This window comes from Entelurus aequoreus, linkage group LG23 (genome assembly GCF_033978785.1).
Source record: "Entelurus aequoreus isolate RoL-2023_Sb linkage group LG23, RoL_Eaeq_v1.1, whole genome shotgun sequence".
Classification (NCBI taxonomy): domain Eukaryota; kingdom Metazoa; phylum Chordata; class Actinopteri; order Syngnathiformes; family Syngnathidae; genus Entelurus; species Entelurus aequoreus.
This window is the reverse complement of record NC_084753.1, coordinates 20,301,703-20,316,018: the sequence shown is the minus strand read 5'-3', so window position 1 is coordinate 20,316,018 and position 14,316 is coordinate 20,301,703. Positions and strand designations below refer to the sequence as shown.

Genomic DNA, 14,316 nt, shown 5'->3' with positions numbered 1-14,316 from the left:
ACTTTTAAAACTGAAGAAAGAAAATAAGGAAGACTTCTATAAACAAGTTATCGATGCTTTTGGTCAGAAGGAGCTGCAAATGGACTCCATTTATAAGTACAGGTAAGACCATAATAACGTTTTTTTAATTAAATGTGCGTTTCATGATGGTATGCTTACATCACACACAAAGCGCACGCCTAAATTTTATGGATTCATTTTGGTAAACGCCGGAGTGAGAAGAGGTTTTAAAATAATTACCGCATGCACGGCCATCCCGCCGGTTTCCGGTAAACGCAGGAGTGACAGGAGGTTTTAAATTAATTAACGCCCCTGCGGCTATTCAAGGAAATACGGTATGTGTTATTAATGTTTGACTCTAATATTTGATATTTTTTTAACTATTTGTACATTTTAAATCATATAAGTTGTTTGTAGATGCTTTGTAAACATTTTTTTCACTGGAAAATTTTAACATTTATGTGTGTTTGACTCACTGTTAATGTGATCTTGTGTTTATGTTTGATCAAGACAATTGAGGGGGAACTGCACTTTTTTCAAATGTTGCCTATTGTTCACAACCATTAAGACATGACGAGGTTTCTTTTAATGTTTATGCATTTTTAAATATTAAATAAACGTTAATAAAAGTCTACTTACAGCGAAACCAATAGGAGCTCCACTATTTCACCCATAAAATCCAATAAACAAACATCCAAAAACCGCCAACAATACTCTATTTACATTTTGTGACTTAAATATTAACCAAGTATTATTGATATTGTTATTTTTAGCGCTAACGCAGACAAACTATAGCGGTGCCGTGATCACTACCGTGTGTGCCGATGTTTCAAGTGGCCTGCTGCTTCCTTGCTCACTGTAAATTTATTACAAAGCATAAAACATGCATCTGACCTGGACAGAAGTAGTCTGTGTAGGTATTTCAACAATTTGGTACACTTTGACAGCCATTTAAGACCCGAAAATGGCGAGAAAGACACTTGGTCCCCCCACCCTGTTTATTTGTGAGGATTATGAGACATTCATCTAAATGGGAATATGTGAACATCCCAGCAGTCGGCATTCTAATGACAGCAGACATTGTACAGTAAGTGATGTTTTATTATGTTTGTTGGCTCTAATTAAGTCTGCAGTGAGTAATAATCAGTGATGGAAAAATAAGAAAAAGAAAACGTGATGTGTTTTTTAAATCAATGCTCCGTGTATGCTTATAATGAGCAAAATACATGAATAATAAATGTTATTATAAATGTGCCAGTTTCTACATAACATGTATGCTTACATCATGTATACAAAATCCTAATAGAGGTGTTCGGATGTTTTTTTAAAGGGCTCTGTAGGCGGGATTACGTGGCCCCCATAAACTCCATTGTAAACTGACTTTTGATAGCATTTATTTAATATTTAGAATGCAAAAAAAACAAAAAAAGCCTCCATCATCATGTCTCTCATAATGATTGTGAACGATGGGAGAAAAAAAAAGTGCAGTTCCCCTTTAATCAATGCAAACATTTGACTAAAGAACCAACACAAGGAAGTCTTTCAAATGTAGAAACAAATCATAATATGACCCATCTAAGACATTCTGAAGAGGTTGATCAGCCTTGGCCGCGCTGATACACAAAACTTTTTTCTGGAATGATTTCCGCTAAACACGGCATCTATGCATACTTTGCAACATGAACATCAAACAGATAAATAGAACTTTGGGCGACTTGCTAAGACGACCACCAGGAAACCTAATTTTGCCTTCACATACAACAAGTGATGCAGGTGAAGAGAGACGGCAGAGACCGCATTTTGCTTGCTTTGAAGCATTGACTGACGTGAGCGATGCTGGCAGCATTAAAGAAAGCGCTCCAATTCACAGAGAGTGCTGCTCCACACTAAATACCGGATTGCCACAACATTTAAAGCTAACGACACTGCAAAACATGTGTATCTGAAGCACACACAAGCCTACATGTGTAATTAAGGGTCAAAATGCGTGCAAAGCGCGACAAATGCCTACAATCTTGCCGATTTGCAATACTTAATGATTAAAAAATAACCTAATTTTAGTTGAAGGTGTGACCTACCTGACACAGGTTATTGCATTCGTGAAGGTCCTGAGATTGGTTTTTGTCTCTCATTTCGTCATTGGTCACTTTGAAAGACTGAATAGTTTCTTGAAGGTTCTTCCTCAGCTGAAAAACAAAAGGATGCGTGAGCGGATAAGTTGTGTAAACATGAGCCTGACACGACAGCATCATACCTTTGGTGACAGAGTCTTCCAGCAGCTCAATAAATGATTCAGCAGCAGACTGACGAGAACAAGATGTGAGTGTTAATCCCCTTTTCTCACAGAAAATATTGAATGTTGCACAAGTATGTAACTTACCTCGATTGGGCTAAGTGTTTTGTATAAAGCTGCCTCCATACTCCCAAACTCTGTACATCTACACACAGACACTCTGTCATACTGCTGAGCAACTGCAAGACACAAAAGTGTGAGAAAGTTAATATGTGCACTGTAGCCCAGATTGAGTGACACATTACCTCTTTCTTCATGTCTTCTGGACAGTGTGGCGTGGCTCTGGACAAGAACGAAGGCAAGTACGTGTGCAAGGTGCTCTCAGGTTTGGCTCCAAACGCTAAGGCCTTTAGTCGAGGGTACAGGCGCCTCAGCTGCTCCTGTAGACTGTACACACACACACACACACAAAATCGAAAAAAATATATACAAGAGAATCTAAGAGGAAGGATAGTGTAATGACTTCTGCATTTTGCATGCATTAGCTGACATTTACCTTGACGACAGGGCATTCTTGGGCATATAAGCAAAATCAAGTAAGGGAAAGAACTCTTTAGGACCCATGATGCCAAATCCCTTGGTCAAATTTGCATGTAGGCTGAAAAAAGACAGAAAGCATACATTGATAAAACACTTAATTTTTGGTTATAATCTACAAAGGGGTGTATCTTAAATCTGTAATACAAGCGCTCTGATACAAGCAGTCCTACATCGCGTTCTGTGCAAAGCTCGACAGCCAGTTAACATCTAAATGTTCACCCAAAACCCACAAGTGTGATATTTCCTTATAAAAAGGTAAACATGGTAGCCTATAGGCTACCAGGAGCTAGCCGCAACACAACAGCCAAGCACACAAGCTAGACACTTAATGTCCTTAATTATCTGATATTGGAGTCTATAGCATGACATCTGTCAACATAAACAATTACAGTTGCATATTACTTTGAGACAGAAAGTGTCCAAAGCAGAAGTTTATTAGAAAGTATCCACTTACAAATGTGTCCTGCGTCATGAACTTAATTTAATTAATTATTGTGACCACTAGGTATCACCAAAACACAAATTGACATTCACTTGAAAAGCAAAAATCCGTCATGGGATTAGTGTTTTTATATGTACCATTGTTCTGAATAATTTTACTTGATTAAACTTTTTTGAACTTCCCACACTAGAAATAAAAAGTATGTACATCGTAGTATGATTCTCATTGATTATGTATCGGATTAATATCGGTATTGGCCAACACTCAAAGCTGCAATATCGCTATTGTATCAGGGTGAAAATGCTATATAGGGGACACCTCTAAACATAACCATAATTTCATTGCATTGTCCTAGTCTAGACCACTCATTTCCAAACAGTGTGTCATTAAAAACATTCAAATGTGATGCAGGATTTTCTCCAATTTCACTTAATTGGTCCAAAAATTATTATATAATACAAACTATGCATTTAAAAAATATATATATACAATTCCGACTGTGAGGCTTTCTGTGTGTGCAGGTTGAGCCCTGACTAGTGCCTACATGATTACATAAGCTTGAGGAAGGCAAGTAAGCTAAGCAGTAAGCTAACAATGATTACATCCCAAAAAAGACAAGTCACAAAATAGAGAATTTAATTCTGCATATAACAGGTAACTTTTACTTCACTGATAACAGGGCTGGCTTACCAGTATGTTTGATATTGTGTGTCAAGGAAGTAGCAAACAAAAAATTAACATTTAACAGACAGAAAACTTGGTCTATAAACTGTGATATGTTTTGCAGCTCTAGACTATTTCTAATGGCTTTTTTATTGTAAAGGTTGCCGACACCTGCTGTAAAAGGTACATCATTTGTGTGTGACAATCATTGGTACTTTAACTTAATAATTACATGTGTATCAACATTTTGTCATTCATAAAACAGAATAAGTCACATTGAGACATTTCTGTTTGGTGGTTTGCCGTGAGAATTTTGTCACTGTAAAATATGTGGCATGGCTCAATAAAGGTTAGAAAACTCCAGGCGGTAGCCAAGCACTTACAGGAGCAGCCTCTCCAGATAGGCAATGGCATATGAAGACAGCGACTTCACTCCCAGCACAGGAAGCATGATACCAAGCCACACTGAAACAAATAAAAGTACCCTCAGTGCAGCCTCCAGGCTGAAACAAGACTTGCAAGTGCAAGACAGAATGTGAGAGAGGAGGTACAGTACTCCCATCTCACCATGTTCTGTTCAAAAACAATCTTGTTACTATTTAAGTCAGACATTTTCTTACTGGTCATATGGGGGCCTGCAGGGGGTTTAACTAGAATAGCTGGTATTTGTATCCATTTTGTACATTTGTAGCGAGTTGTCTCAGAAAATGAGAGCAATAGGCAATTGTTTTGTAACCGGCCAAGAATATTGAGCCATACAGAACCCTAAGCTGGGTGACAGTGCACTTTTGCTTCAATAACCTGCAACCTTGTGTTATTTCAGCATATTATTGCTTAAGTGGGACACAGGGAAGTCAGACAACTGTACTGTACTACTGATAAATAAAAGTGCTTTTGCGTGTGTGAGAGTGCCTTACCTCTTAGTCCCTGACTTAAGTCATAAAATCCAGCTTGCCCCAGAGCCCACATGATGGTCAAACACTTGACAGGATGAGTCTGAACAGACCGCAGCGACTCCAAATACTAAAAAGGAAGGAGCAAACTGTTTATGAGAGCTGCAACTAACAAAAATTGTTTTTGTCACTTTAGTTTTATTGCTCATTTTTTGGCACAAAAAAAACAGAACAAAAACATACAAAAAATTAGACCAGCGCTGGCATGGGAGTAGTCATTTAAAGTACCAATGATTGTCACACACACACTAGGTGTGGCGAAAATATTCTCTGCATTTGACTCATCACCCTTAAATCACCCCCTGGGAGGTGAGGGGAGCAGTGGGGAGCAGTGGGCAGCAGCGCTGGCCACACCCGGGAATCATTTTTGGTGATTTAACCCCCAATTCCATCCCTTGATGCTGAGTGCCAAGCAGGGAGGTAATGGGTCCCATTTTTATAGTCTTTGGTATGACTCGGCCGGGGTTTGAACTCACAACCTACCGATCTCAGGGCGGACACTCTTGCTATCTATATTAAAACATGTGCATCAGAATTTCCTAAGAATTCATTTCCTCAGTCAGAACCCATTGGTCTTGTGTAGGCATGTCCTCCTTGCCCCCTTTCCTTGGTATTGTTTTTTTTACTTGCTGTCAAAGAGGTATCTTTACTCGATATTTGTTCTTCGCATCCTCATTTAAATTTCCCATGTACATGGTTGCAGGTGATAGAGAGATCTTATATCCAATAATTGTTGACAAAGCATTGTGTATCATGTTTTTATGTATAATTCCATAATTTTATTACATATCCAAAGATTCCACACTTTACATATTTTCACCGGTGATGTTGATGGACTCACCGCGCTGACTCGTGTCCCTCCGGAAAAAAAACGAGTGATTATGTCACGACTATCGTCAACTCGTTGCACCCGAAAAACTTTTTAGTGCTCAAATCCATTATCATATTGACCTGAATAGAAGATTACCTCTCTTAATCAATACATGCTACACCAGACAGTTGTTTGGTGCTTCAGTGATCCCCATTATCTTAAAACGAGCCCCGTTTCAGTGACATTCAGGACAAGATTGATTTGACTCACCTCAGGCATGTTCTGGGTTGCCAATTTGGGTTTGTCTTGCAGGACCGCTTGGATGCAAACCCTGTATCCATGTAAGGGCTCCCCTGGAAATACATTGAAACAGCGGTTTATTTTGGCGATTAGACAGTAATGTCACCTGAGCCCAGATCAGTAGATATTTAAAGCTATATGACAAAAGTTAGTCTCAGATCCAGATGATAGAGAAATTACTGGACCTTTTCTATGTGTAGTGTCCAATTTTTTGTACCTCTATATGAGTCGGTGTTTAAGCATAATAACATTTTTCTTTAATGACGCTAAGTCAACTGACCAAGTCGTAATTAGGGATGCAATAATATAAAAATAAAATATGCCCGTTGTTGTGACCAGTTATAATTGTCACAATATTGTTGAAGGTGCTGAAAAGGTACTTATACACACACTGAAGTACTTTAACCAAGTTTCACACAAAAATAAATAAACTTATTTTTTTGGCAGAAGAAACATTAAATATTGTTCTTAAGAGCCCTATTATGTTTTATTTGAGTGTTAAATGTTTATCCTGTTTTAATTTGCCCAGGTTAAGATTTTTTTTTTTAATGATAAAGGGAAAAGGAGTGTTGCACGTCCAGATTATGTGACGTTACGCTGGTTTACATTCTCTTGTAGACACTTCTGTGTAAGTCTTCAGAGTATCGATCTATCACTCTGCTAAGAGCACAGTCTGTGAATTTAATGTACACAACTAAATACCTTATACAAGTTTAGATTGGAGGATGTTAATTGTAATGGGTAATGAAGTCATTGTCTTTTGTACTCATGTTAGCATTTAAGCTAGCTCGCCATCCATTAGCATGCTAGCTTGCTTGCCCAGGAAATGAACAGCGTCACTGGTCTGTAAATTTAAGTGCAATTATTAATCACGGATTTGCAATTAATTTTAATTAAAAAACAGTAATACTGTCAGGAGTTGTACCATAGTTTATCATTAATCCTGTTTATACTTCCCTAGTTGTAATATTGCATAATAATACTATTTGTATGTATGTAAATACAGTATATACAAACTTTTTTTCTTTAGGAACCACAGACCGGATAAAAAAAATGCTTTGGTGTACGAAAATGGTCCCTGTGTACAAACGTTTAATCCACTCATGTTTGCAGCACAGCAATTGTGGGTTGGCTCTGATTGCTCTCTGGTGCTCACTGCCCTTTCAGTCTTTCAGTCAGTGTTGCTGTTAGCTACTGTGCTACTTTATGTGCCTTTTAAGTGTTTTTAGCTTCCTTACAACATTATTCTAGTTTTTCTAGCTCAATATGAATCCAGAGAAAGCAGTTGACAAGCGATGTGTAGCTTTGAAACCTTCACGGTAGTCAACACTTTCTCCTCCTCTCTACCTCTTGATTAAACGACAAGGTAAATATTTGTATTCTTTATTCCTAATCATTATAGCAAGCTGGCTGTCCAAGTTAAGGGGTTTTGTGATTTCAAACTAGGTGCACTACACAGTTATTGAAAGTATGTATGCAAGTCGGCAGAGCAACTTCAAATGACAGTTCAGATAGTTGTTTTGATGTTAATAAATAGAAAGTTGATACAATACACCCTTTGTCATGTTTAATATATAGTACTGTACAGCGCTTAACGTTGTGTTCGAAGTGTACAAACATATACTAAAATATGAACTTTTGTCGAGGCTGCACTCCATTATTCATATTTACATTGTTTTTTTTAAGAAGAAATTTGCTTAAAAAAAACTTCTATTCATAAACTCTGTTAAAGAGCCAATTAAGTCCGTAAATCAGGGTCCCACTGTATACATTATCTCACAATAAGCCCCTTACATTTCAGCAACCGTTTTATTAACTCTTTTTAAAGGGATGAATTGAATTACATTTGGATATACTTTAAAAAAGTCAGTGTACAGCTTGGAAACCAGTATAGATTTACTGTCCACATGGCCATTATAGCCATTGCCTACCTGACGGCCTGTCCAGCTCGCGAAGCATGGTGTAAACACAGTGGTCAAAGAAATCTGGCAGGATGTCGCTGCAACGCCCAATGAGGCCTTTGATCACAGTCTTAAGCTCCTTTCCAGAAAGACAGTAAGGGTAGTCTAGACAAAAACAAGAACAGTGATGGAAAGTCTGACAGAAACTGATCAGCAAATCCCCATGAGTAACGTATACAGTATACTATACTTATGGATGTTATTGTAGTTTGTTAGCAGGTTTGCAGAGGAGAAAAAAACGTTATAGTTGAATAAAGGTGATACTGGATGTTTTACTGTAGTAAAACATGCATGCACATCTGACAAATGTTAAAAAAAAAAACATTTAAAGAAAACGATGCATGTGGTGGTTATTAACAGGTGGTCTGATCCTGCACCTCAGTCACTTATTGACAAGGATATTGCACAACACAGCCACAGAATCACTGCTGCAATAGCGGTCATGAGCAAAAGCTCAGTCAGCAATATTAGCAATGGTTAGTTCATTGTGAACTACAGTACAGCAAATATTACAAGTTTTACACCAACAGCAGAGTTGCACAAACAACATTTAAAGTGTAAGCAGACGTAGATAAAGCTGCTGACTACTCATGATATTTCAAATAATCTGGAGTTATTAAAAACTACATTGAGAGGTTGTCTACATCCACAGCTGTTAACGCCAAAGTTGTTTGGCAGTGTTAGAGATGCAGGCAGTTATCTGACTTTGTAGACCACGCAGACGGCGACTGTAGGATATGTGGTGGTTAACTGAATAAAGGCGTATTGGAAGATTCACGGGATCTGGGGGGAATCATCACAATATTTTTTTTTCCCCATATCAGTCGATAACGATATGTATCACAATATATATAAAATCACAATTTTTGTCATTTTTACCACTGTGTTGCATGGCCTTTCCTTTTAACAACACCCAGTAAACATTTGGGAACTGAGGAGACCTTTCCCATTCTTGCTTGATTTACAGCTTAAGTTGTTCAGCTTAAGTTGTCGTATTTTACGCTTCCTAATGTGCCACACATTTTCAATGGGGGACAGGTCTGGACTACAGACAGGCCAATCTAGTACCCGCACTCTTTCACTACGACCCCACGCTGTTGTGACACGTGCAGAATGTGGCTTGGCATTGTCTTGCTGAAATAAGCAGGGGCGTCCATGAAAAAGACATTGCTTGGATGGCAACATGTTGCTCCAAAACCTGTATGTACCTTTCAGCATTAATGGTGCCTTCACAGATGTGTAAGTTACCCATGCCTTGGGCTAGGGCTGGGCGATATATCGAATATACTCGATATATATCGCTGGTTTGTCTCTGTGCGATATAGAAAATGACTACCGTATTTTTCAGATTAAAAGTCAGTTTTTTTCATAGTTTGGCCGTGGGTGCGACATATACTCCGGAGCGATTTATGTGTGAAATTATTAACACATTACCGTAAAATATCAAATAATATTATTTATCTCATTCACGGAAGAGACGAAGCAAAAAATGTCAGCAATCGTCACACACACGTCAACCAATAAGAATTCGGCGGGGACGGGTCATGGCAGAAGTGCATTGTGGGTCATGGGATGCTAACTGCTATATGCTACTGCCGTAGCTATTCAAATGGATCATTTCTACATTGGCGGTAACTTATAAAAACTGAACAAAAATAGCACCTATTCTTTATTTATTTTAAATTGCCTTTCAAATGTCTATTCTTGGTGTTGGATTTTATCAAATAAATTTCCCCCAAAAATGCGACTTATACTCGAGTGCTACGTATATGTTTTTATCCTTCTTTATTACGCATTTTCGGCCGGTGCGACGTACACTCCAGAGCGATTTATAATCCGAAAAATACGGTATACCGTGATATTTGAGTACCGTATACGTTCTCACGCAGTTGCTTTTAGCTGCAGGCATTACACTTCAGGTGTTTCTCACGCTTTCTTGTCTCTGCTTCACAGAGACATAAAACAAGCGCACCCTCTTACATACATGATACTGTCGCGCGTGCGACATCATACGCTCTCGCCGAGCAGAGAGGTAGAGACATGGTAACGTTAGCTGTGATGCTAGCGGAGAGGTGCGAGTGGTATACGAGAGAAAAAAGGTGTGAATCTGGTAACAAATGAAGGAAGAATTAATTCCCAAGAAAAACAGCACGGGGTCCATCGTCTGGCGGTGGTTTGGCTTCACGCGGGAAGATGTTGGACAACCGTAATATGTCAAGTATGCGGCAAAAGCATTGCTACAAAAAGCAGCAGCACTGCTAATGTGTAGCATAATTTGAAAAGTCACCCACTAGAGAATGAAGAGTGCTTGAAACTCTGCATGTCAACATTTCCGTTCGGTGCCACACCCACAAAATGCCCAAGCAACCATTTCCAGATCAACACCTTATGAAAACACCGTAGTCAACAGAAGGAGATAACGTCCGCAGTAACCTACCACATAGCAAAGGACATATACTATTTGATTTCCTATTATGCAACTCATTTTTATTCGGCAGTTATTGAAATATGGTGTGATTATATGCATCAAGTGTTAATTCAAGGCTAAGGCAAAATATCGAGATATATATCGTGTATCGTGACATGGCCTAAAAATAGAGATATTAATAAAGGGCCATATCGCCCAGCCCTAACTTGGGCACTACTACACCCCCATACCATCACAGATGCTGGCTTTTGAACTTTGCGCTTATAACAGTCCGTAGGACACGACGTCCACTGTTTCCAAAAACAATTTGAAATGTGGACTCGTCAGAGCACAGAACACTTTTCCACTTTGCATCAGTCCATCTTAAATGAGCTCGGGCCCAGCGAAGCCGGCGGCGTTTCTGGGTGTTGATAAATAGCTTTGCCTTTGCATAGTAGTTTTAACTTGCACTTATAAGTTAAATGATGTAGATGTAACGACAAACTATAGTTACTGACAGTGGTTTTCTGAAGTGTTCCTGAGCCCATGTGGTGATATCCCTTACACACTGAGGTCGGTTTTTGATGCAGTACTGCCTCGCCTGAGGGCTCGAAGTTCACAAGCATTCAATGTTGGGTATGTGCCTTGCCGGGACTTCTCCAGATTCTCTGAACCTTTTGATGATATTACTGACCGTAGATGGTGAAATCCCTAAATTCCTTGCAATAGCTCGTTGAGAAATGTTGTTCTTAAACTGTTCGACAATTTGCTCACGCATTTGTTCACAAAGTAGTGACCCACGCTCCATCCTTGTTTGTGAATGACTGAGCATTTCATGGAAGCTGCTTTTATACCAATCATGGCACCCACCTGTTCTCAATTAGCCTGTTCATGTGTGGGATGTTCCAAATAAGTGTTTGATGAGCATTCATCAACTTTCTCAGTCTTTTTTGCCACTTGTGCCAGCTTTTTTTAAACATGTTGCAGGCATCAAATTCCAAATGAGCTAATATTTGCAAAAAATAAAGTTTTCTAGTTTGAACGTTAAAGGCCTACTGAAACCCACTACTACCGACCACGCAGTCTGATAGTTTATATATCAATGATGAAATCTTAACATTGCAACACATGCCAATACGGCCGGGTTAACTTATAAAGTGACATTTAAAATTTCCCGGGAAATATCCGGCTGAAACGTCGCGGTATGATGACGTATGCGTGTGACGAAGTCAGTAAAACGGAAGTTATGGTACCCCGTAGAATCCTATACAAAAAGCTCTGTTTTAATTTCATAATTCCACAGTATTCTGGACATCTTTTGCAATTTGTTTAATGAACAATGAAGGCTGCAAAGAAGACAGTTGTAGGTGGGATCGGTGTATTAGCAGCGGACTACAGCAACACAACCAGGAGGACTTTGTTGGAGCGCTAGCCGCGCTAGCCGCCGACCTCACCTTGACTTCCTACGTCTCCGGGCCGCCAAACGCATCGGGTGAAGTCCTTCGTCCTTCTGCCGATCGCTGGAACGCAGGTGAGCACGGGTGTTGATGAGCAAATGAGGGCTGGCTGGCGTAGGTGGAGAGCTAATGTTTTTAGCATAGCTCTGTGCGGTCCGGTTGCTAAGTTAGCTTCAATGGCGTCGTTAGCACAGCATTGTTAACCTTCGCCAGCCTGGAAAGCATTAACCGTGTATTTACATGTCCACGGTTTAATAGTATTGTTGATTTTCTATCTATCCTTCCAGTCAGGGGTTTATTTTTTTGTTTCTATATGCAGTTAAAGCACGATGCTATCACGTTAGCTCGTAGCTAAAGCATTTCGCCGATGTATTGTCATGGAGATAAAAGGCACTGAATGTCCATTTCGCGTTCTCGACTCTCATTTTCAAGAGGATATAGTATCCGAGGTGGTTTAAAATACAAATCCGTGATCCAAAATAGAAAAAGGAGAGTGTGGAATCCAATGAACCAGCTTGTACCTAAGTTACGGTCAGAGCGAAAAAAGATACGTCCATCACTGCCTCTCAAGTCCTTCACTGTAACGTTCCTCATCTACGAATCTTTCATCCTCGCTCAAATTAATGGGGTAATCATCACTTTCTCGGTCCGAATCTCTCTCGCTCCATTGTAAACAATGGGGAATTGTGACGAATCCTAGCTCCTGTGACGTCACGCTACTTCCGGTACAGGCAAGGTTTTTTTTTATCAGCGAGCAAAAGTTGCGAACTTTATCGTCGATTTTCTCTACTAAATCCTTTCAGCAAAAATATGGCAATATCGCGAAATGATCAAGTATGACACATAGAATGGATCTGCTATTCCCGTTTAAATTTTAAAAAAATCATTTCAGTAGGCCTTTAAGTATCTTGTCTCTGCAGTGTATTCCATTGAATATAGGTTGAAAAGGATTTGCAAATCATTGTATTCGGTTTTTATTTACCATTTACACAACGTGCCAACTTCACTGGTTTTGAGTTTTGTAATTACAAAACAGTGTATTTTTATTTAATTTTTTTACTTACAATTTTTTTCCATTTCGCCTTGACACATTGGCAAATAAAACAACATTCTCCTCTATGTAAGCGTGCTCAGATTTTAAATATGATATGCACATCATTGTACATGTAATATTTTACTATATTGATGCACAAGGACACACATCTCACAGTGTGAACCCACCATGAGCATAGCTGCTGAGGGTCGGCTCCGTCTCAGGAGCAGTCAATTTGAGATTGAGGTACCCGGCTAGGTCCTTCAACCACACAGACGGATTTTTGGGGAACAGGGTCTGACTGTTGGCCAACTGCTGCTTCAGGTCACTGATATCTAACTGGTGATGGGAGCAGAACAGTGGCAAACATCAATACCACACTTCCAACAAAGAGCCTTTATGCAAAAGATGAACTGGGGATGCAGCATGTGATTCCAAGCAGCTTGTTCTCTGGTTTATTAGATTAAAATGTTAAAAATGTTAATGACTTGGCCTTTATATTCATCATCGTAACAAAAATTATCCAAGCAATTACTTTTGTACCTTCAAACATCAACTTTTAAGAAAAAACAAAAAGGGTACTCACAGCTTTAAAGGCATCCTCTAGTGTTTTGTGAGTTGCCTTTGTGGCTGGACTGCTGCTGCTGGGTGACTTCTTGGCTGGTTTACTCAATGAAGAGGACTTCTTGTTAGGAGGTTCACCTGGTGGTGGTACCTGCTCTTTGTTCTGTTTCTTTCCGATCTTCTCCAGGGATTCAAACAACGTCTCCGACATCCTCACGGGCACTGAGGGACACAAGGCGAAGCTGTGATTGGACTTCTACAGACACAGCCGCCAATGCGTTGTCAATTTCAAACTTGTAGGTCCAACTGTTGTATTTTCGCCACAATCCTCCCATTTATGGGATGAACATATTGTATCCACCCAACCCCTCCCCCTCCTCTCACAGTGCTGTTCTTATCCTTCCCGGCTACAAATCCTTGCGTAATGAATTGGCATCATAAGAGACATAATTCATGCAAGACCAATTACACACCCACAAAAGTTGGAAAGCTCAGTTAGCCAACTAAAAGTGACAAGTTTTAACTTGCAATTAAATAGTGTGATGGTTAGAAATCAACTGAGGTATTTGATGTATTTTTTTAAGAAGCGTGTTCAGCATTTCTTTATTCATGGTATTATGATATGATCAATATGCCATAACTGCATCCTGATCGAGCGGGGCTGACATCATCATCTATATTAGGTGTATGTGAGTGGAAAAAATGCAACACTTTGACAAGACATGCACACTTATTATGATTTTTCCTGACAAATACACCACATGGTGGCACTGTTATCAAACCCCAAAGTCTGACAAAAATTGTAAAATTTGAGCAAGATTGGGGGCACAGGTTGGACAACTAATTGTTCAAAAGTGATGGGCCATTTGTCTAATGCCATCCATCCATCTTC

General features: G+C 39.4%; 1 protein-coding gene across 2 annotated transcripts in view; it reads right to left on the bottom strand.

Moving 5' to 3' along the window:
* Positions 1–14,316, bottom strand: part of tmem214 (transmembrane protein 214) — a 30,309-nt gene that overhangs the window by 8,542 nt on the left and 7,451 nt on the right. For both annotated transcript variants that reach the window (XM_062034975.1, XM_062034974.1), the window contains exons 2-12: positions 13,447–13,646; positions 13,049–13,199; positions 7,934–8,068; positions 5,973–6,055; positions 4,856–4,961; positions 4,322–4,403; positions 2,790–2,891; positions 2,539–2,680; positions 2,381–2,472; positions 2,255–2,303; positions 2,079–2,186 (exon numbers count right to left, since the gene is read on the bottom strand). In XM_062034975.1, the coding sequence (XP_061890959.1) occupies positions 2,079–2,186; positions 2,255–2,303; positions 2,381–2,472; positions 2,539–2,680; positions 2,790–2,891; positions 4,322–4,403; positions 4,856–4,961; positions 5,973–6,055; positions 7,934–8,068; positions 13,049–13,199; positions 13,447–13,646 (1,250 nt within the window). The remainder of the gene's footprint in view (positions 1–2,078; positions 2,187–2,254; positions 2,304–2,380; positions 2,473–2,538; positions 2,681–2,789; positions 2,892–4,321; positions 4,404–4,855; positions 4,962–5,972; positions 6,056–7,933; positions 8,069–13,048; positions 13,200–13,446; positions 13,647–14,316) is intronic.